At 37.7% G+C, this 24,465-nt stretch overlaps 1 protein-coding gene across 2 annotated transcripts in view; it reads right to left on the bottom strand.

Annotated features, from left to right (window-relative positions):
• Positions 1 to 24,465, bottom strand: part of trpm6 (transient receptor potential cation channel, subfamily M, member 6) — a 75,016-nt gene that overhangs the window by 4,283 nt on the left and 46,268 nt on the right. For both annotated transcript variants that reach the window (XM_049470395.1, XM_049470394.1), the window contains exons 19-37: positions 24,083 to 24,214; positions 23,140 to 23,268; positions 18,551 to 18,802; positions 17,864 to 18,038; positions 16,830 to 16,944; positions 14,954 to 15,147; positions 13,839 to 13,971; positions 11,688 to 12,625; positions 10,439 to 10,515; positions 10,185 to 10,326; positions 10,038 to 10,084; positions 8,631 to 8,695; positions 8,459 to 8,484; positions 7,044 to 7,094; positions 6,207 to 6,272; positions 4,469 to 4,758; positions 2,738 to 2,820; positions 2,039 to 2,244; positions 553 to 604 (exon numbers count right to left, since the gene is read on the bottom strand). In XM_049470395.1, coding sequence (XP_049326352.1) covers positions 553 to 604; positions 2,039 to 2,244; positions 2,738 to 2,820; positions 4,469 to 4,758; positions 6,207 to 6,272; positions 7,044 to 7,094; positions 8,459 to 8,484; positions 8,631 to 8,695; positions 10,038 to 10,084; positions 10,185 to 10,326; positions 10,439 to 10,515; positions 11,688 to 12,625; positions 13,839 to 13,971; positions 14,954 to 15,147; positions 16,830 to 16,944; positions 17,864 to 18,038; positions 18,551 to 18,802; positions 23,140 to 23,268; positions 24,083 to 24,214 — 3,173 coding nt within the window. The remainder of the gene's footprint in view (positions 1 to 552; positions 605 to 2,038; positions 2,245 to 2,737; positions 2,821 to 4,468; positions 4,759 to 6,206; positions 6,273 to 7,043; positions 7,095 to 8,458; positions 8,485 to 8,630; positions 8,696 to 10,037; positions 10,085 to 10,184; positions 10,327 to 10,438; positions 10,516 to 11,687; positions 12,626 to 13,838; positions 13,972 to 14,953; positions 15,148 to 16,829; positions 16,945 to 17,863; positions 18,039 to 18,550; positions 18,803 to 23,139; positions 23,269 to 24,082; positions 24,215 to 24,465) is intronic.

Raw genomic sequence — 24,465 nt, 5'->3', positions numbered from 1 at the left:
TCCACTAATATCACTAAACTCCTGTTCTCTTTTTCTGTGATGCTTTTCCTGGCTGCAGTGAGTTTTGGGTCATTATTTTGCTGCATGATGAAGAATCTCCCAATCCTATTGGTTTTATCGTTCTTTAAACTGACATTTAAAATGTTTTCAGCTCATAAACACTCCAGTCCAACCATTTTTAAAAGGTAACTTAGGTGTGAATATATTTAAAGTCTATAAAAAACAGGCGCTTGGTAAAACTGAGCAAAACATGATCAGTTCCAGGAAAATACAACAATTCTTCTTCCTTTTACATTTTAAATGATTATATTTTTGAGCAGTCGTATGTCTTCTGGAGTAAAAGAGATCAGGGCATGTGTCTGTCTGATATAATTACTGTGTTATAAGACCTGAAAGAGGAACTGAAAAACAAAAACGGAGAAAAAAACACATTAAAACAACAGTTCAAAGGGTTAAACAGCACCAGCCTTTAATCTGACATCAACATTAAGTGGAAATAAAAGAATATTCAACAATATCAAAATATCAGTCTCAGGATGAACTATATCTTACCTTTTATCATCTGCTCTGATCACAGAGGGGTCTGTCAGCTCAGCTCCCACACCTGAGAACGAAGTACAGAGTAACCATGATGTAATTAAACTTTAGCAACCACCCCGGATACCATAGCAACACCTTAGCAACCACCCAGCAACCACCTAGGAACAACCTAGCAACGCCTTAGCAACACCATAGCAACCACCCCGGATACCATAGCAACACCTTAGCAACCACCTAGCAACCACCTGGGAACAACCTAGCAAACGCCTTAGCAACACCATAGCAACCATCCCGGATACCATAGCAACACCTTAGCAACCACCTAGGAACAACCTAGCAATGCCTTAGCAACACCATAGCAACCACCTAGCAACAGCTTAGCAACCACCTAGCAACACCTTAGCAACCACCCCGGATACCATAGCAACACCTTAGCAACCACCTAGGAACAACCTAGCAACGCCTTAGCAACACCATAGCAACCACCTAGCAACACCTTAGCAACCACCCCGGATACCATAGCAACACCTTAGCAACCACCTAGCAACCACGTAGGAAGCCCTTGGAACAACCTAGCAATGCCTTAGCAACCACCCCCGATACCATAGCAACACCTTAGCAACCACATAGCAACACCTTAGCAACCACATAGCAACACCTTAGCAACCACCCCGGATACCATAGCAACCACCTAGCAACACCTTAGCAACCACCTAGCAACACCTTAGCAACCACCCCGGGTACCATATCAACCACCAAGCAACACCTTAGCAACCACCTAGCAACACCTTAGCAACCACCCTGGATACCATAGCAACACCTTAGCAACCACCCCGGGTACCATATCAACCACCAAGCAACACCTTAGCAACCACCTAGCAACACCTTAGCAACCACCTAGCAACCACTTAGCAACACCTTAGCAACCACCCCGGGTACCTTCAACCAGAAGCTTTAACCAGACTCTCATTGGTTATAGCTATAGGAAGAGTTAAGAGGCTGTTATTTCTGCTAAAGGAGGATCTACTGGTACTAAATACTGATGTAATTTTTCTCTTGGGGCTCAAATTTATGCACCTGCCTAAATTATTTTAAAGAATTATTTAACACTTTCTGTAAGTTCTATAAAATCCTTTTCACTTCTCAAATATCACTGTGTTCATCTGCTATATGATATATATATATATATATATATATATATATATATATATATATATATATATATATATATATATATATATATATATATATATCCAAACAAACAATGATTTATAAAGGAAAATCATAAAAATTATATGGGGTGCCCAAAGTTTGTCATAGCACCGTATATCTCATTGTACTGGACATAAATATGCCACATTATAATATTAAAATAAGAAGTAATAACAAATAACTGCATAAAATTAAGGGAGGATATGGAAGGGTGAAATAACAAAAAAAATGCCATAGAGGATTAATCAGTGATGGACTAGAGGGAACAGAGAGGAAGTGTGAGGACCTTGTAGATCGAGGACCAACAGCTCTTTCTGCGTGTACTCGTACGTCCAGTGGGAGAAAGCCAGCACTGTCTTTTCCAGGCCACAAGAGGGCAGGATTTCTTCTCCAGTGTTATTGTTGTACTTCATAAACTCTCCAGTCATGTTCTTCTCAATGGTGAGCCACTGGCCTTCACTCGGCCACCACAGCAGAGCCACATCCAAAAATCTGAAGAAGAAACACACAGATGCATTCCCAAAATGTTACTTTATTTAAGTAATTTAGTTTAAAATGTGAAACTCATATATTATATAGATGGACACCCAATCAAAACCCAAAAATCAGAGTCTCAGAAACACAGTGGATCTCCACCAGCAGATGACATGTCTCTCCAAACCATCACTGATCATCAGTAAATTTTACATTTCATTTGTAAATGAAGGGAGCAGAGTCTGGAGGAAGAGTGGAGAGACACACAGTCCAAACTGCTCGAGGTCTAGTGTGAAGTTTCCACCAATCAGTGATGGTTTGGAGAGACATGTCATCTGCTGGTGTTGATCCACTGTGTTTTATTATCAAGTCTAAAGTCAGTGCAGTTTTGTTTTTCCACAAAATCTTACAGTTTTTACAGATATTAAATTTTTTAAAGATTCATCTATATATACATATGATGTACTACATCAGTGTATATAAAGGAGAGTTGGGTGATATTCAGACTGACCTGAGGGAGTGAAGAACACTGCTGGGTTTGACCTCGTTGAAAACGTTCATGAGTTTCTGGGCGGCTCTCTGCTGCTGTATTTCCTACAGGATTCAGGAATATAATGCAATATAAATAATGTAAAACAGGCAAATCAGAATGGAAACATAGTAAACATACAGGTTTAGATAGATAGATAGATAGATAGATAGATAGATAGATAGATAGATAGATAGATAGATAGATAGATAGATAGATAGATAGATAGATAGATAGATAGATAGATAGATAGATAGATAGATAGATAGATAGATAGATAGATAGATAGATAGATAGATAGATAGATAGATAGATAGATAGATAGATAGATAGATAGATAGATAGATAGATAGATAGATAGATAGATAGATAGATAGATAGATAGATAGATAGATAGATAGATAGATAGATAGATAGATAGATAGATAGATAGATAGATAGATAGATAGATAGATAGATAGATAGATAGATAGATAGATAGATAGATAGATAGATAGATAGATAGATAGATAGATAGATAGATACTTTATTGATCCCCGGGGGGAAATTCTTGGCATCCAGCAGCAGGTTACACAATACACAAAGTTAAAAAAGATAAAAATATAAAATATAAAGATACATATAAATACAATCAAATAAGAAATAGAATATACAGTGTAAATGTACAGTCTTCGTGTGTGTGTGTGTAATGGAGATGGAGAATGGAGGTAGTGCAGTTGAACACAATAGACAGTGAACACCAGTTGATGTGCATAATGTGAGGATAACTGATGTCAGCCAAACAGAAAGTGCAAATACACAGTTATATAATAATTTAAATTAAATTAAGCAGTGCAAAAGATACGTAAACAGTGCAAAAGATACGTAAACAGTAGATGAATTAACTAGTGAATGAACTACTAGTGCAAAATATGGTAGAACTATAAAAAGTGTTCTAGGCATCAGCAAGTCTGAGAGTGTGTCCATAGCTGGGGGTGTGTCCATGGTGTGGCCAGAGTGGCCGGAATGAAAAAGTTTCACAGAGTCTTTAGTTTGCTGTGCTGAGAGGAGTTGAACAGTCTTATGGCCTGAGGAACAAAAGACTTTCGGAGTCTGTCTGTGGAGCAGGACTGGGACAGCAGTCTGCCGCTGAATGAGCTCCTTTAGGGCACTTTAGGGCACTTTAAGGTGGATACGTAGATTTAGGAAATAAATCTACACTAATGGGTGTGGTGGTCTGAAAGTGCACCACTGACTGATTAAAACCCTGACAACAGTCAATCGTCAGAGTCCATTTTTATAGGTGCTCCCAGCGCTCGTACACAACCACTGGTTACACACACACACAGACACACACACGCTCAACAATAAACAGAATAAAGAATGAAATAACACTACTGTTCCCTTAAATGAGCTACTGGTGTATCTTCAAAGTTTGAACGAGCAGCTCAGTATCTGTCTCTGCTGAGATGCACAAAAGCACCACAATGTTAAGATACGAACGCGCCAAAGTCAGAGCTCATCCGGCTCTTAAAGGGAATGAAACTGGCACACTGATTGGTTTATTTTACATTTTGCCCAAAATTAACCACACCCATGATTAATTAAGAGAATTAGTTCATGCCTTTTTTGTGCATTCCGTGACGCACAAGGCGTATTTTAATTTACCCTCACGATACCAAAGATAATTATAACAATATAACATAATTATGTATAACTGATCATATGCAATACCCTTAAGCACAGGTGGAGGGAGGTGCTGCTGGGAAACTCCCTCTGCCAGGTGCGGACCACCTCCGCCCGGAAGGCCTTCACCACGTAAACCAGGCCTGGTTTGAGGACGTCTCCCTCAGCCCAGGTACACACCACCCTGAGGGCCCTGCGCAGACCCCCGTCCAGCGCCTCCTGGTGGGCGACTGGCTGCAGCACGGCCGTGCGTCCTCTCTGAGACCAGGAGGAGGTGCTGGACAGGGTGGACTCTCCGTCTGTCTCCTCCAGGGTGTAGATACACACCTCCTCTCCTCCTGAGCGGCAGACACCAGCAATACCATATCAACCACATGAACAATCATAGGGCTTTACTCACATTACCCACCTGAAATCAGGATTTTAGGGCTCTTATTAGGGCTTTTATTCTTGGCAATATGCTTCATTTTACTTCTCAAATATCACTGTGTCTATCTGCTATATGATATATTTTACTGAAATTACTAATCTGAATAACCAATGATTTATAAAGAAAAATCATGAAAAACATCAGGGGTGCTCAAAAGTTTTTCATAGCACTGTATTTAATTTCAGGAATATAACGCAAGAAAATAAATGCTAAGATATTAATAGTAGAGCTGGGCGATTAATCCATTTTATCGATTAATTCGAATTTACAGTTAAGGATGATGTGTTTTTATGAAAATCGATTTTCTCTGAGTTTTAATTTTCACCACGGACGCTCCCCTGAGCTTAGCCCTGCCCCTCTCTCCCGTGCGCAGCCCCGCCCCTCTCTCCCGCGCATAGCTCCGCCCCTCTCTCCCGCGCATAGCCCCGCCCCTCTCTCCCTCCCTCCCACCCACATACAGAAAACTTAAGAAAGCTAAAAAAAAAAATTCATAAAATAAAAACCTGCTCTTATAATAACATTTAACAACACAGCAAAAAAATTATTTATGTAATTAACATAATAATAAAGTTATTTTGAGACGTGACTGCCTGTTTAAAAAGCAACAGAAGTTGTTCATTTGTTGGAGTTCATTTGCATCATTTCTAACATATTTAGAGTGTTTTTTACTCACTTTTTTCTCTCTCACAGTGTTAATCCTTTACAGCTTCAAAAACATGTATTATGCAAATTACGCAATGACGTCATTTATCTACTTCTAGCGACTTCTAGCGAGATTTTAGTAGGGGAAAAAAATCGATTTAAATCGAAAATCTGATTTTTTTTTTTTCAAAGATTTTTTTTTGGGGCCATATCGCCCAGCTCTAATTAATAGTAACAAAAACAATCTACTTTAAAACACATTTGGTCTGTTTTGTACAGAAGAGGAACCTATCACGACTTTCATACAAAAAAATACCTTTTAAAACTTTACAAATAACCTAAAAACCAAATACAAAATCAATTGCATTAATTTTATTGTCTAATAATATGACACATCTCTAGTGAACACAATCTACCAAATCTGATTATTATTATTTTAAATATGGTTGTAGATTTAGCAATCTAAGCAACCACTTAGCAACACCATAGCAACCCCTTTAATGTGACTGGAAAAGCACAGCAACCACCTGGCTATCCCATGTTAACCATTGAGTCAAAACATAGTAATCTCTTGCAACAACACAGCAATCACTTATAACAGCATAGCAACCCCATAGCATCCACCTAGGATATCATAGTTTAGCAATAAGAGCATAATAATCCCACAGCAACCACCTAGCAACCAGCAAATCTCTGCAGCATGGCTTAACTCACCCAGTAGAGAGACTGGTGTGAATGGGATTGTGTGAGCTAATCTCATCAGGTTGTTTCTCTCCATCGCTGTGAAAACAAAAAACAACAAACACAGTTGATTACAGAAATACATTATATTATATGATAGAGCTGCACAATATGTCGTTTTAGCATTGGTATTGCAATGTGTGCATTTTGTAAAAGCCAGAGCAAAGCAAAAGCTAATAAACCATAAATGTCATGCTAAATTTACTTGCTAAATTCAATTTCTAGGGCATAATTACAAGATATAGATTATATCAGCCCGATATATCATTATTTTAGATTGTATAGTATGCATTAATAATATCATCAACTGTTGGATTACTGACATCTAGTGGAATAGGAGTAACGAGACTATTTTTATAATGTAAGGAAAATCCTGTAATACTAGTATATTTCTTTAATAAATAGACTGCCTAAAAGAAATCAATTAAAATAATCACATAAATAAATTGGAAGGTTTTCAGTCAGCATTGTAATTTAAGCATATGCAATCCACAATACCATATGCATCTCACCGCTCTCAGAGGCTCAGCTAATCAGCTCTTTCCCTCCTGCCCTGTCTCTAAACCCATACATCACCCAGAGCCCCTCCCAAACAACCCCTCCCATTTTTTTGCCTTTTTAGAATTTAAGCTGAGGGTGGAGTCAGCAAAAATCAGAGTGTTCAGTGCACCTTTAAATCGAACCCTTTTTTTAAACCTAACTTTTAGAGGTTAAGTTTAGGGTATGGGGTTAAGGTTAGGTGAGCATCTACTAAGCATCAACTTTGCACCATCCAAGTAAAGTGTTTCCTAAAGTAGTGTCACTACTCACCTGAGTAGTGCGGGTCCAAGTCTTCAGTGGATTTAAACATGGCACCTCTCACTAACAACAGCATTGGATAAAGCAGAAAAAACATTATTTATACATAGAAAAAACAGACAATTAATTATTATTTTTTAAGTAAATCCATTTTAAAGGTCTCCTTCCACTAAAATCCACGTTATCTTGTTGTTTGTGTAATACAGTAGGTCTCTCTGAGTTGTTTATGATGCTGACTTCCTCAAACTCTTCCTCAACCTTCATTATCTGCAGTAGCTAGTAAAAAAAAAATATTCAGAAAAACGAGTCGATCAGGAAAAGAACCGTGTCTACATCAACCCGTGAATTAGTATTCATGGCCCCGCCCACCTCGGCTCAGGACCGTCCACAGACAGAGCTGAAGCCGGGCAGTGACGCTGTCTTGCCAGATAGGAGCCAAATAACAGAGCTAGTAACATCATGCAGTTCATTCCTGTGTTATTTGTGCGAATAACACATCAGTGTTTAATTATGTGCTTTACCCAGTAATTCAGAGCTAAGAAACAAATGGTTAGAATTCGTATATGGAGGAAAAACACCACCAGCCAAGTACAATTGAGATAGGTAGGTGTATGATTATAATAGTTTTGAAAAAGCGGTTTTTACTTTCTGGACCTGGACTACCCACCTCTGTGTGTAAGTTACTATAGGTTTAAATAGGATCTCCGGTGGATTTTGTGTTTTACAGAGACTCTAAGATTATAGGTCAGTGGCTGAACTGCACTTAGCAGGGCATTATTACACATGTTGTAAAGTAACACATGACATTGCAAAGACTTATAAAGGTTAAAAAATGTCTTTATTTTAAAACATTTCTAACTGTTGTCCAGTCCTACACAATCCTACACTGCAAAAAAATCCATTGGCAACAACTAGACAAAATATATGCAAGTTAAGACAAATATATGTATATTAAGCAAAACAATCTGCCAATGAGGCAAGCAAAACTTTCTTAGTAAGATTTCTTACAAAAAGCAATGGCAAAGTCTCAAAATGAGTGAAGTAACACCTAAATCAAGCAAAAAAGTCACTGTTTTTGGACCCGAGAATCAGAATAACTTGATTGCTGCTTATTTTGAGTTCAAATGGCTTGAAATAAGCTACAAATTCTAAGTAAGAATGATTAAGATAATTATCCCTAAAATAAGAAAAATAATCTAATACTTACACACAATGCTTAGTAAGACCAAAAACATTCTTATCAGAGAAGAAAATAAGATTTATTGCCTTAAATTTAGAAAATTTCACTTGCTAAGATTTAGTTTTTTTGCAGTGTATCGTCCACCGGATTAAAGCAGCGTTATACTGGATCACTGAAGCACTTTTTTGATTTTTTAATTTAATGATTTATATATTTAAAAAATATATATAAATGTATTAGAACTTACAATCACTCGTTACCCAACTTTGTGCCCTGCAGAAGAGAAAAAAAGAGGGAAAACAGAGCAGAAATAAGAGAGATAACAAGTGTTACAAGTGTTGTTTATTTTAATGTATTAAAAGAAAAATAAGAACATAAATTGTTTGATTAAAACAACTGCAAAAGTTTTAGAAACTCACGAGGACCTGCCGCTGACAGATCGAGCCCAGCTGCTCCAAACTGAATGGGTGGGGCTACGTGGATTCTGGTGGCAAGATAATCGATTAAAATATTTAAATCTGATTAATCACAACAATATTCTGTGATTAATTCTGGACTAAAGCTGCATTAAACTGGAGCACAGGAGACCTTTCATTCATTCATATTAGTTACCACAACAGACATTTTAAAATAAATGAAAAAACGATGGATTAAACGATGGATTGTTGCGGGGGAGTCGCTAAATGACGTCAACACCTAATTTGCATTATACATGTTTTTGAAGCTGTAACAATCCTAAATATGTTAGAAATGATACAAATGAACAACATCTGTTGCTTTTTAAATAGGCTGTCACTTTTTTACAGTAACTTTTTTTTACGTGAATTACATATTTTTTTTTTTTTTTTTTTTGCCGTGTTCTTAAATGTTATTATAAGAGCAGCAGTTAGCCAGAAGTGTTATTTTATGTTTTTTTTAAGGGTTTTGTTTGTTTTATTTTATAATTTTTTTAACGTTTTCTTTATTTTTAAAGCTACTATAGGCAAATTGTTCAATGGTTCAATCGATATTTAGCTTTTTATAAAGAGGCAGACACTGTGGAGGAGGTGAGTGACAGGCTACATGGTGAATGTGGTGAGAGACTGACTGAGACTGTGTGAGTTAAATTCAATATTTTTTTTTTTGTGTCACACTGAAGACATTATATTATAGATATTTAATCCCGATCTGTAAATACGGGGCGGGGTCAGTCAGCGGCGGCTGTGGGCACGGTGTTGGTGGAGCGGTGTGTAAGTGTTGTGGGCGGGGCTCACGGCATTACATTAAAATGCTTTACACATGCTTGCTTCACCTAAATTGCAAGCAATAAAAACAGCTTACATGGTTAATATTTGCCCTTTACCTTTCTTATGTTACATTTATTTTAAAAAGTGCTACTCTTTTTTATTAGTTTTTTAATAAAATGTAAAAGAAAATAAATTAAACTCAAGATATGAGTAGAAAAATTGTTTAGTTTCAAATTTACAAATGAAGCAATGTTTATTAGCCCTTGGCCAAACATACTGTATGTAATATAAATGTGTAGGGGGGGGGGGGGCTGCTCTCACTGACGCGACTCAGGGATTATGTCACACGCAGCGGCGTGCGCAGTGCCCTAGTGCCTGTAAATTTAATGGTCTAATGAAGGTAATTAAAAAAAACAGGACATTTCCTCACTTTTTAAAAAAAGCCCGGGACAGGACGTGAAATACGGACATGTCTCAGGAAATACGGACGTTTGGTCACACTATTTTAGTGTAGGGTTTCTATGGTGATGCTGGGTGGTTGCTAGAGTATTTTATTAATGAACTGATTTTGATCTTGAAGTGATTCAGAAGCATGCTCACCTGACTCAGTGCGATAGACTTTGGTAAGAAATCCACTTGATCTAAATCTGAGGGACAAAAAATTAAAGAGATATTCAGCCCCACATCACTGCAGATGACTTCAGATACTCAGTAAAAACACGGTGGATCAGATAAAGAAAGGCGTACTCAGCTGCGTCAGACTGATGGACGACTGAAACCTGCGTCCAGCCAGGCCCTTCCCCTTCCCCTTCCCCTTCCCCTTCCCCTTCCCCTTCCCTTTCCGCGTGCTCTTCCGGAAGGAGTCCTGCATGTGCACACACTTTTTAACCTGTGGGATCATACGCAGGGTACTAGGTCATGTGATGTAAACAAGTAAACAAGAATAATCTTCTTCCAACATATTAAAATAATAAAAATGTACAATATGTGAATTTCCTCACGTTCTTTGCTTCCCCTTCCTTGATTTTGACACACTTTCTTCCAAGCGAGTGCTTTCTTCCTAATGTCGTGGGCCGTCCTGCAAACAAGAAGATAGTTTAACCCTTTCAGACCTGAATTACGTGCCAGTGTTGAAAAAATAATAATATATAAATAAATAAATCATTTTTATAAATGTTCTGTCTGCAGTGCACACAAAAGAAAACTCCAATATAAAATCTATTTTAACATTAAATCCAGTTTGTTTATGTACAATGGATTGGAAGCCTGTGCTTAACTTTTTTTATTTTATTTATTAGTATTAAAAACATTTTATATACAAAACAGTGTTCTAAATTACATATAATTAGTGAAAATGAGGTCCTTTGATTTGCTTTATTTGATCTAGTGATGCTTCTTTGGCTTATAAACCTTTCCTTCGGCTCGTTGATTAATCAATTAAAAAGTCTCTGTATCATGATACCCATTTTTGTTTTTACTTTAACCTATTGGCCTTTTACACCGCCCGTACCATCTAGTGGTCACATGACAACATTACACTCGATTGATTAAAAACAACCCAGCGGGAATCCCAGTCAAATGTTTCTACAGCCGTTCCAGACTGAAACATATGAATTCAATTACTTTCTTAACAAACGAAAAACTTCTGATAGCGGTAGTGAGACGCAGATGGTTGGACGTCAGCAAGGGGGCAGTGTTATTGATTGATTGATTGATTGCATATTGGGAGAGAGCATGTTGAACAAAAAATAAATAAATAAATAAATAAATAAATACATTTTAATTTTCTGTCTGCAGTGCACACAAAAAAGACTCTAAAATTCTAATATAAAATCTATATGAACATTAAATCCAGTTAACTAAAATAACTGTTTTTTATGTATATTGGATTGGAAGCCTTTATGTTTTAGATTTAATAGTATAAAAAATGCTTTTAATATAAAAAAGTGTTCTAAATTACATACAATTAGTAAAAATGAGGTCTTTTGATTTGCCTCTATAGATCTAGGGCGCTGCAGAGACCGAAATTACCACAATAAAAGCTTTTTTTAAAGGGTAAGAAATGTTTTTAACATTTTTAGGCAAGACTGGTTTGTTTCATTACTTCACATCAACACATTTTAGATATTAATGAAAAAATGTAATTTATGGTTTAGTGTTTTTTTTTAATTGAAGTGGAAATCCTACACTTTAGACTCCTTATTTTTTTGCCTCATATATTTACAGCCTTTATAGTTCACAATACTGTACCTTCTTCCTTCTGTCCTTCAGATGGGGGCGTGTCTTCTCTCGTGGTGCTGACTCCTGCTGTGGGCATGGCCATGGTCTCGACGCTGGCTGAGAGCGAGCGGCTGTGCTCCAGGTCTCTCTGTGTGGCGGAATACGGCCACTTCCTGCTAAATCGGCTTCGCCTGGGCCTGGCTAATTCACTGTCACCAGAGAACGCGGGGTTCACGATCCCCAGCTGCCGGCCCCTGTTGCTCTGAGGGTCGGATAAGAGCATGACGTGGCTGGAAGCGCGGGAGAAGCATCGTTCCTCATCGTCGTCATCGATGATTTCCTCCTCGTCCTCTTCTTCCTCTTCCTCTTCCTCCATGGACTCGCCCTGACTGGGGAGGCGGAAGGACTCGGGAGCCCAGAGCACAGTGGGTGAGCTGGGAATGGACGGCGAGTCGTAGGGCATCCTGTCCCTCCACGGCGCCCCCCAGAGGTGAGGGAGTGAGCCGTGTGAGTGTCGGTAGCCTGCAGGCGAGGCTCTGCCTGAACCTCCACCGTTCCCCAACACCCACCTGGGTCTGCTGTCCCACAGCCCTACACTGCCCACCGCCGGCAAATCCAGAGACGGATGCTTCTTCCCTGGCCCCGCCATCCCGCGCAGCAGGGAGGGCGGGGTGCTACGGTAGGGCTTCGGAGACAAAGGGGCATGGCTGGGGGTGACGGTGCCACCGACCCGCAGGCTCCAGCTGTGCGACAGCTTCTGGTAAGGGCTGGCGATTGGCTGGCTGTGGCCGAGCAGGACGGCCTCCTGCTGCCTGTTGTCGGTAGCCGAGAGGAGGTTGAGGGTGTCCACGGCTTGTGCCGAGAGCTCCTGGAGTTGACCCAGGTGACCGTCCAGCATCTGGAGGCTTTCCTGGATGAACTGGACCTTCTCTGCCACCTCTTCCAAAGTGCCCATCATCTCCTTGGCTCTGGGTAAGAAAACGAAATGAATTGTGGGGAATATTAGCTTGAGAGCCACACAACATTAGGTTGGTAACTTAAGCTGTCCATACACTACACGACTTTGAAAAGATTCTGAAAAGACTTTTAACAGACTGAAGTCTCACATCTAAGGACTCATCACAGACTTTTTTTAAATCAGAGGCTAAGATTTTTTTTTAAAGACTGGGGATCACTAACTGCAAGACCTGCAACTAGATTCTTTCTGAGATTATTTCCCATCATGTGTCTGGTGGAGTTTACATACAATATAAATTACTAATTAAGTTACAAATAATGTGTTTATTATCAATACTGTGATCTATCAGAGACTCACACAACCTCTGTCCGCATCAACAGTTTATTTTTCTGCCACAGTAATGATGGAGGGTGAGGTTGAAGTAGGAGTGCCAACACTGGCTGGCATGCTAGCACTGTGGTAGTGATATTAGATGAAGACTGTTACTGTCATCAGAGCAAAATGGTATAGCATGGTTTTGGTAACCATTTGCCCCTACAGAGAAACACTGACCAATATTAACCTCATAGCTCCTTAGCTAAACCAAATAGTCAAGCTTTAGGTGCATGTTTTTATTTTTATTTTATTTTTGATTTATTTCCTACATTTAAAATGAATACTCAAGTCATCCAAACTACAAAGGAACACATAATGAATCATGTAGTGACTTAAAAGTGTTAAACAAACCAAAATACTCTCTGAAGAAGCATTTAGGTGCTCTTATCTGGGGAGATGTTAACTTTTAGCCGTTTCTGAGGCTGGAAGCTCTTGCTCTTCCTTTCCTCGGTTGGTCCTGATGAGTGCCAGTTTCATCATAACATTTTTGAAGGTCTTCTGATTGACTGACCTTCACTTCTTCTCATAATCTGGATTAGAGCATTACTCAAATATTCACTATTCACTGTATACCTGTAACTCTACCTCTTCACTACTTTACTTTAACTGATGCTCTCAAACACTTTATTAAGAGACAAGAAATTCAAGTGCCCTTATAAAGCTGACTGAGAAAAAACCTAGTCAAGATGTGCAAAGCTGTTACTTTGAAGCTAAAATGAATTTAGAATTAATCTACAATGCAGATATTTTAAAATAATGAAAAAAAACCCCCTCTGAATTAAAGGTGTGTCCAAAGTTTTGAATGTGTGAAAGTAGTAAATAAGGACAGTATTTAGTAGAAAACATACTTGTCAGCAGCAGAGCGGATGCGGTTGAGCTGGCTGTTGTCTTGACTCTCGTGTTTGTCTCGGAAATAGCCAATCACACACTTCTCCTCAAACTCATGCAGCTTCTTCAGATCATCAGGAGCCAGGAACAACTCTAGAAACATTTCAATGATAATCTCATCTATTAGCAAATACTTTTCCTGTTTTAAGTAACAGGAATTTATCTAAAAAAAAATGAGTTTTTAGTATAGAATTAGCTAATAGCATGAAGACACTGAGCACATTATAGTGATTTTCCAAAAAATTGTATTTTAAAAATAAACTAATAAGATCTAAGTAGTAATTGAGGTAACAGGAGTGAGTGTTTTTGAGCTCCTCAGTCATCGTTACAATAAGATCAAAAATACAGAAAAAATCTAATGAGGGAGCTTAATTTTGATCTTCCCATGATCTCTTGAAAAGCCAGCTGATGTCACTTCCTGTTGTAGATGTGACTTCCTGTTGTAGAATGTTCCAGATGTTTCAGATGTTCAGGGTAATGTGTTGCGGTAACAGGGCTGAGTGGAAACCCAGGGACACAACTAAAATGTGTTTTTTAAATTAAATATTATGGATTTAATAAAAAATATAAATTTTTAAAGCATAGATAGGATTTGGAGTCCCACAACAATGCAAAACAATGAATCTCTGAGGGATTTTAATAATTATATTTCATAGTTTATAGTTAGAGAGTGGGGACAGCTGGGTAACAAATGCCATTCTTTTAGTGTTCTAAATAGTTTTTATTAATATTTTTAACTACATATCTTACTTTTAGGTCTTTAGGCAATTAGGTCAATGTGAAAGACACTATGCTTAATAATAAAATGTATTTTAAAGTTATTTTGTGTGCACATTTATATATGTTTATATATATTTCTTGGGAACAGAAATATCACTCATTCGGTGGAATGGCCCACACACTTATTAAATTAATTTCCATTAACCTTATGTTGTCATTAAAAGAAGTAGTACCTGTGAGTGTTACCCATGCTGCCCATCAGATCCCACCCTGCCCACAGTTTAACTAAGTAAAAATCTCACGTTAGCATGCTGGCTAGCTATATTAATACAGCAAGAAATCTGAAAACACTCACTAAGGCCGGAGTCCCTCCCATGTAAACATGCCCCTTTATGCTTTTGCCATGCTGTGCTCACACACAGGGTCATGTGACTGAAAATGATCAAAGGTGGAGGCAGCCACGGCTTCTTCTGATAGGTCATGATGTATCGGTAGCGGTTGTACTTCCACAGCTGGTTGGACATGGTCTTCATGTGGATGTAGACGTTGCTATGAGGGAAAGAGTGCATAAAAATAAATTAAGTATATGTATATGTATAAGTAAGTATGTTGAGGGCTCTTTTATACATCCTGCACCAGACTGAGGGGTGTATGAATGGATACGGATGGTTTGAAGAGCCATGTCATCATCTGCACTGTAAAACCCGATAAGTTGAACAAACTCAAAACTTTTGTTGTAAGCGATTAAGCGATAAATTTTAAGTTCATGTAATATAACAAAATAAAAAATACATATACAGTCATATGAAAAAGTTTGTGCACCCCTATTTATCTTAATCATTTTTAGTTGTAAATATTTGGGTGTTTGCAACAGCCATTTCAGTTTGATATATCTAATAACTGATGGACATTACAGGATAACATTTCAGGATTGAAATGAGGTTTATTGTACAAACAGAAACATTAAACCAAAATTTGACCGGTGTTCGCCATTCTTCTTCTCTGCCTTTCTGATATTTTTCTTGGTCTGCCACTTCTGGGCTTAACAAGAACTGTCCCTGTGCTCTTCCATTTCCTTACTATGTTCCTCACAGTGGAAACTGACAGCTTAAATCTCTGAGACAACTTTTTGTATCCTTCCCCTGAACAACTATGTTGAACAATCTTTGTTTTTAGATCATTTGAGAGTTGTTTTGATGAGCCCATGATGCCAATTTTGTGCTTCAGTAAGTCAGTAAAAAGTAGTTAGGAGTATTCAAATCAATAAAATGATAAGGGTGCCCATACTTTTGCTCCGGTCAAATTTTGGTTTAATGCATATTGCACATTTTCTGTTAGTACAATAAACCTCATTTCAATCCTGAAATATTACTGTGTCCATCAGTTATTAGATATATCAAACTGAAATGGCTGTTGCAAACACCCAAATATTTACAACTAAAAATGATTAAGATAAATAGGGGGGCCCAAACTTTTTCATATGACTGTACCTATATATTTAAAATTAATATTTTCCTGAACTTGTGTTTAGTCTTCTTTCTGGTTTCATTCAACTATTTTTTTTTAAATACTCATAGAAAGGTAGATGAAAGAAAACAGTAAAGAATTAAAAGTACTGAGAGCACGGAGAGAACACAGAGTTACTGCAGCAGCTCAGTAAATGATGCTTTTTGTTCTACAGCTACAACACAGAGAACAAGCATTTGATCATAATATGTGATCTACAAGTTTACCTAATGTAGCCCTGAGTGAATCTCTACACACTGATGGTGAGTGTCAGTCAGAAACTGTTGGACACACCCAGTATGCAAATAGATTGTGACAGAAGCCAATGGAAAAGAAGCTGTTAATGGCACCAGACTAAACTTAGTTATTATAAGTTGGTTCAACTCAAAGATCTCAGTTTGAATAGTACAGTATATGTGCCCACAAATTCAGTTCAACTAACTCAAAATAGTTGAGTATTGTTGAGAAATCTCCAATTTTACGTAAAACAGACTTAATTTATTTGACTTTAAACAACTTCTGGGTTTACAGTGTGTGGATGACACACTGCCTACACTAAACACTGCATCACATACCTTAGCGATACCATAGCAACCACCTAAAATACCTCCTAGTACTTCTAGTAATACAGAGAAATTGCTTGAGAAATTGCTTAGATACACCATTTTTCTTTCTTTTATTTTAGGTGACTCGTACCTCAGATACAGCACGTAATTAGAACTTACTTATAGAAGGCGATGAGGAGATTGACCATGATGATGTACTGCATGAACAGGTAGACAGCCTGAAGAAGTGGATTCAGAAACGAACCAGGAGGACAGTCTGGGTTCTCCTCACAGGCTGTTTAAAACACAAGAAAACACACCTCAGCTGGAAGACCTACAAGAGGGGTACCTTCAGTTTTTGACTTGGGTATTAAAGTGAAACTTTTGTACTAGTTTCAGAGACAAACGACAAACCAATTTACTACCATAATCCCAGAAAAAACTAAACATGTAAGAACTATTTAGAACTTGATGGCAGCAACACATCTTAAAATACACTGTGATGGGGCAACAAAATGCTAAAAAAGTAAACAGTACTAATAATTACTGGGTAGAAAAGGAGCATTTTAGAGTCTCTCGTTGGCAAAAATGGAGTTAATTAAGAAGAAGATGGATGTTCACAAAAGATGGGTGAACTTCATAACTTTTTACCAGGAGTAAAGCAGCATAAAGTTATCCAAAAGCAGTGTGTAAGACTGGAGGAGAACATGGTGCCAAGATGCATGTTTAAAACTATGATTAAAAAACAACCAGGGTTATTCCACCAAATATTGATTTCTGAACTTTTTAAACTTTATGAATATGAACTTGTTTTATTTTTTTGCATTATTTGAGGTCTGAAAGCTCTGCATCTTTTTTGTTATTTCAGCCATTTCTCATTTTCTGCAAATAAATGCTCTAAATGATGATATTTTTATTTGGAATTTGGGAGAAATGTTTTTCGTAGTTTATAGAAACAACGTTATTTAAACAATGTTAATTGTACTCAAACATAAACCTATAAATAGCAAAATCAGAGAAACTGATTCAAAAACTGAATATCTATGAGATTTGCATTGCCTCCTGTTTTTCTTTCCATTTATTTACATTCTACACAGCGTCCCACAACTTTTTAAGAATCAGAGATGTATATATAAAGAAGGTGGAAATGTTAGGTGGACACTTAGACTAAAAGCATTTTTGCCCAATAAGTGCTTTTATTTTTTGTTACGCACGATTAATTTCACCAGCGTAGACTTCTCCGAACATCATGAAGTAGGGCTGGAAGAGCACTTCCTTCAACAGGTCCCAGGACGGTTCCTCATAGGGCTTCAGGACCGAGCCCCGGGGAGTGCCAAAACTCACCAGCACAATGCCCATTATCACCACTATGTAGAACATGTTGCTCATCTGTAACACACACAGACACACCAAACACACAGCCTTATTTATAACTGAGACCACAAAAAAATATATTTTATCTAGGAACCCACCAACTGGTTGGGAACTCTGGGTTGATATACAGTACATGCTTAACATTTGGACACGCCTTTAAATGCATTTTCTTTATTTTCATGACTATTTACATTGTAGATTCTCACTGAAGCCTCAAAACTATGAATGAACACATGTGGAGTTTTATGTTCTCTCAATGAGCGTCAAGAGGGGGCCACCTGAAATGGTTTTCCAACAGTCTTGAAGGAGTTCCGGATGGGATGGTTGTAATATATTGTTATATATATTCAGTGAGAATCTACAATGTAAATAGTCATGAAAATAAAGAAAAAGAGAAGGTGTGTCCAAACTTTTGGCCTGTACTCTATATCTGCCAATAGCAATGCTGATATTCACATTTATAACTTAATAACTTAATAACTAGCGAGACTAGATACCCTGGTATAACTGTAAAACTACTTTAATACCATTTTGGTGATCATGGTCAGGTAGGGTCCAGCTTTCTGGTTAATGGCCAGCAGGTCCAGAAGACGGACAAACCAGAAGATGATGTTCAGGCAGTAGATGAGGCGTCCGGCTGTATGGACCAGACCAGATTGCCAGCGCAGGGCAAAACCAGTAAAGAAGAGGATGATGGCGATGAAGTCGTGCATGTTCCAGTACTCGCTGAACCACACTTTCAGCTTTTTCCTGAACTTTCTAGGCTCAGACATCAGTACCTGAGAGAGAGAAATACAGAGGAAGACAGAGGTTTTAGATTAAGGAGCTTTACACTAACTTAATAATTATAAACAGTACATTAATTGTGTATTTGTAGTGATGCAAACAGGTGAAATCAATACTCCGGTGATTGACTCCCTGGTGGTGCGGTGTGCAGTGTCGTGTTCGGATGAGGGAGTGATGTCAATGTGAGGCACCGTGTGACACTGGCATTTGGACTTGGACCAGCTAATAGCAGACTGGATGGTTCTTTATATATTTGGTTCAAAGCTCACTGCGTCAATATCTTCTAAAAAAACTCAACCAAAAAAAGATCTCAACCATGTAGTTCAGGGGTGTCCAAACGCGAGGTATTTTAGAAATAGAATGAAAGTTGGCCCGCTGTTAAGCAGGTTTTTATAACGTGAGATTCAAAATTTCTAGCGCAGAAAAATGGGCCAAAGAGTCTAAAAGCAGAGAGAGTGCGAAGTTTTAGTGCAGAAAAACGGGCTAAAGAGTCTAAAAGCGGAGAGGGTGCGCATTTCTAGCGCAGAAAAACGGGCCAAAGAGTCTAAAAGCGGAGAGAGTGTGCAGTTTTAGCACAGAAAAACGGGCCAAAGAGTCTAAAAGCGGAGAGAGTGTGCATTTCTAGCGCAGAAAAACAGGCCAAAGAGTCTAAAAGCGGAGAGAGTGCGTATTTCTAGCGCAGAAAAACGGGGCAAAGAGTCTAAAAGCGGAGAGAGTGCGCATTTCTAGCGCAGAAAAATGGGGCAAAGAGTCTAAAAGCGGAGAGAGTGCGAAGTTATAGCGCAGAAAAACAGGGCAAATGAGTCTAAAAGTTGGCGTAATTAAGGAGTTTAACATTAAGAGACATCATGAAATGAAACATCAATTTGAAAAATCTTAGTTTACACAACACTCTCAAAGATAAAGATAGTTAGTCAAGTAAAATGGTGTGTAAATGAAAGTAATCAGGAAAAAGTATTATTTAAAGTGGTATATTTCATTATTTGTTTTATTACAGAGTCTGTGGCCCGTGACTTCAAATATATTTCTCCTTCTGGCCCCCAACAAAAAAAGTTTGGACCCTGATGTAGTTGTTTTACCCAGCAGGTGGCTAAATAGCCATAATTCAGTGCACAGGGTCAAACCATTAACCCAACACAGCTTGCAACCAGCTCCGAGTTTCCAAACTGACCCAGCTGAAGTTATTTTGAACCCAGCATGTTAATATAAGTTAATTATAACAAAAAATGAACAAAATATAACCAAATTCTCTCAGCACAGGCTGTAGGGTTTAAATAGCTGCTTGACCTTTTGGTGGCTTATTGAAGGTGCTAACAGCTACTGCTCTGTCAATGATTAACAGGGCTGTAGAGATAGAGAGACACTTCAGAGACAGAAGGAGAACATAAAGTCTATAAAAGACTGAGGAGATAACTTGTAGCTGAGGACCTTTAACTTGGTATGAAGATAAACTGAACCTTTGAAACGGGGTGGGAGGAGAGGAGGGGTTTATCCTTAACTGGATAGCAGTGTTAATTTTGATAACAAATTTTGATTTAGTTTTAGTCATAATTTAGTCATTTGAAATGTTTTTAGTTTTAGTCTAGTTTTAGTCGACTTAATATCATAAGAATTTAGTCGACTAAAATTACAGTCAGTTTAGTTGACTAAAATTTAATCAATTTTTCATCAGTTGCCTTAAAATATAAACTACACACTTAAAATAAAAATTAACATTTATTAATCAGTTGTGTAATATTGTTAATGTTTGAATGTGAAATGTATTTATATATGATTTAATGTACATTAAAACAGTATTATTGTTGGTATGTGAGTATAAATATTTTAGATTTAAAATTTGTGTTCTAGAAATCAGGTCATAAAACATTTAAATGGTTAAATTATAGTTTGAACAGAGCTGTAGATGCAGAGATACAGCTTTTAAAGGATCTAGTTTTATCTGCAGAATGTTAACATGTTGTGTTCAATAAAACCATGCAAACATATAACTTTTTGTGTGGTATTACTAAGTATTGGATTAGGCAGACTGTGTTTGTCTATTGTTGTGACTTAGATGAAGATCAGATCATATTTAATAACCAATTTATGCAGAAATCCAGGTAATCCCAAAGGGTTTACATACTTCACATACAAATTTATTGACACTATATACTGTATGCATAGAAATGTAATACAGGGTTCATACACTTTTCAACTAAAACATTTCCATGACTTTTCCAAATCTTCACGGCAAATTATCATGATCGTACAGTCTTTCAAATATCAGTGCAGCCGTGACACTATGGATTTGCCTAAATATTTAATTAATTTTAACACCAAAATAGCTTTTCTTAGACGATGAACGGAAACACTGAGATTTGTAAAGTTTTTTGGGTTTTTTTCAAAACTTATCGAGGTCAGGAATCTGCTGTTTTCAAATTCCATGACTTTTCCAGGTTTTTCATGACCGTTTATACAACTGTTACGGTTGGGGTAGGTGTGGGATCCAAGTGCAGAGCAGATATGAATATATAATGGATATATATTTATATATATATATATACTTAATAAGGATATAGTTCTATTTTGTATTATTTAGTTCTAGTTATGGATTGGGATAATAATTTTAAATGTGTTGTGCTTAAGTGACTGTTTCTCAGAGTAGACTGGAGAATGAGTGGGAAAAAATCCTCAACAAGAGGTGTGGAAAAAAAGGCGGGAAACAGAACAAAGGAAATGCCACAAAATGGCTTGTACCAACAAAAGACAGCTTTAAACTTCAAATAAACCAAACTAAAACACAACCAAACTTAGAACTGTCTGAGCACTGCTCAGTCCTCTCTTTATGCTCTCTTTCAAGATATTTTCTTTTATTTTATTTCTGTGTGGCTTTCTTTTCAGATCTCTTTCCTTATTTTGAGACCACCTTTTTCTTTTCTTTTCTTTTTTTTGTGTGGCTTTCTTTTGAGATCACCTTTTCTTTTTTCTTTTATTTTCTTTTTGCAATGCTTGCTGTGATCACTTTCCTTTTTTGAGATCACCTTTTATTTTATTCTCTTTTCTTTTCTTTTCTTTTCTTTTCTTATACCCTCTGGTACCGGTCACCCCTCAGTGAAGGTGCAACAGTGAGGTCTGGTTTGACTGAGGTTTAAATAGGGTAGTGCACATGTGCAGCTGGTTGACACTAATCATCGCCGGGGATTCTGGGAGTTGGAGATTTGGGATCCCACTCTACCATTTCTACCAGTCCCCCTGCTGGCAGCCCGCGGTGCAGCACTGCCCATCACAACAACAGTTAGTTTTGACCTCACAATCTAATTGGTTGAGAAGTGTTCTAGCCGTGCTGGTATATGTGATAACATCACGGCCTTCTCACACTAAACCTGTATCACTCCGCCGACGCGTTGCCGAGTAACGGCGTATATACACACAGGACACCCGCAGCAGCGTTAGCTTAGCACAGGCTAGCGCTCAGCCGCAGAAAGCTCGCCCATAACCTGCAGCGCTGGCTCGTCTTTTGTGGAAAAAAGGGAAATAAAATCACTTCGGCTAATCCCGTCTGACATCCAGAAAGCTAACCAGCCAGGCTAGGCTAAGCTACGCTAAGCTAATGCTGAGCTAAAGCAAGCTACGCTAACCTAACCACAGTCCAGCCAGCTAGCTAAAACCAACACCACCCAGCAAAACAAGCAGAAATGATCAAAAAACGTGCAGCGTTCACCTGAAGACGACTCCACGGAGCAGGAGAGGAGAGTATTAGCGTTATTTCACCCTCCTAACGTTACCATCTTCACTTATTCCCAATTTTGATTTCAAGCTAACTTTCGTGGTGTTAGTCTGTATGAACCATACACCGTTTTGTAGTTAAGTTTCAGTTCTGTTACAGTTGTGGTGGAACTACTTTTTGGCGGAAGGCACAGTTCATATTAAAGCATATTCATTCTGAATTTATAAAGTTCTTTGATTTATTTTCTTTATTCATTTTGTAAAAAAGAAACTGTTGTATAAAAGCAATAGAACACTTGAGGTCGTGTGTTATCACGAATAACATCACTCACCTTCGGCTCGTGCCTACGACCGAATAACAGCCGGGATGTTATTCCTGATAACACAATCCCTCTCGTGTTCTATTGCTTAAACAAACCCTGGTAATAACAGCACATGACCACAAGGTGTCCCTCATGTTGCACAGCACCTGGGTAGAGCCTTTTCAATGCTTTTAAAGCTTCTGCCTACTTCAATACCCACCAGAGACTTTCTATAGTATGGAAGTCGGGCGATTGCAATGGCCACTCCAGAATCTTCTTTTTATACAAAAATACATACAATATGATTTAGAGAGGGGGCTCACCTCTCTAGCTTTCTCCAAAGCTGTAGATAAGATGTATGAAATGACGAGCCACTCTGGAGCACTGGGCCTCTTCTCCATCCTCACCAACACCGTGTAGGCGAAGAGCATGAGAAACGCCAGGTAGGACATCTGCACAGAAATCAGACAAAACATATACTCATAATTATACAATTACAATTACAGAGAAATACAAATACAGCAGCCTGTCAAAGTATTCATTCCGGTCAGAGTAACATTTATATAATTTTTTTTAAGACAGTCAGAGGCAAAATAAATACAAAAATAAAAAAAAGATTTAAAAACTCAATATTAAGTAAAATACAGTAAAATAAATAAGTTTTCATCCATTTTTACAATTTATATTTTTTTATCTCTGCCCCTCACAATTGTAATTTTAGAGAAAATAAAATCTATTTTAGCATTTTGCTAATTGGATTATAAAATCAGATTTGTGTTACAAAATACAAAAATGGACAAATCTGAAAATTGAGAGACAATTTTTGAAATTCATTTTGCGAAAGGCTAAAATGAAAAACTAGATAATTTAAAAATTGGATGAAAACCCATTTTGTCTTTATTTTAAATGTAGTTTGATACAGTTAGTAAATTAAAATATTAAACCATACCCATACACCTTTAACTTTTTCACAACCACAAACAGCCCATGAAGTAAAAAAAAAAAAAGCTTTTAAAGTCATTTGTCCAATTACCTTTTAAACCCTTGAAATGAGGAGGCTTTGTAGAAAAGTGGTTGTAATTCCTAAACCCTTCATAGGATATTTTAGTTCTTCCCATTGAATTAAACCTGAAAGTCTACACTATATTTAAATCACATTAGTTTAATTTTAAATCCGGTATGATGGCATATAGAGTCCAAATCATGAAGATGATGAATAACTGTACTGTGTTTTCTGGTAAACAGTAAAAGCAGGTAAAGACTCACAGTGTGGAACCAGAATTTAACTACAGGAGCGTTGTAGAAGTCGTACACCTTCCTGGCCCACGGTATCCACCTCGCGCTGCGAGTCAACTTCCGGTTCCTGCCGCTCCTTCCTGCTTCTGCATCACTCGGATCCTTTAAAAACAAGCAAAGACACCACATATCATAATATAATATATTTTTCTCAGCACTTAATCTGCACTTAAAATCCTTTAATTTTCCCAAAAATCTTCAGTGTGCCTTATAATCCAGAGCTCCTTATGTATACATTCTATCAGTCAGGTATTAAGGAAATTAATTAGGAAATATTAAGTAAAGCCACTCCACTGAAGTACAGCATTATACAGGAGTTTCAATTTAGTTCTTCAGCACCGAGACTGGAGCAG

Source organism: Astyanax mexicanus, chromosome 22, assembly GCF_023375975.1.
Source record: "Astyanax mexicanus isolate ESR-SI-001 chromosome 22, AstMex3_surface, whole genome shotgun sequence".
Taxonomy (NCBI): Eukaryota; Metazoa; Chordata; class Actinopteri; order Characiformes; family Acestrorhamphidae; genus Astyanax; species Astyanax mexicanus.
This window is presented reverse-complemented; position numbering and strand designations above follow the sequence as displayed.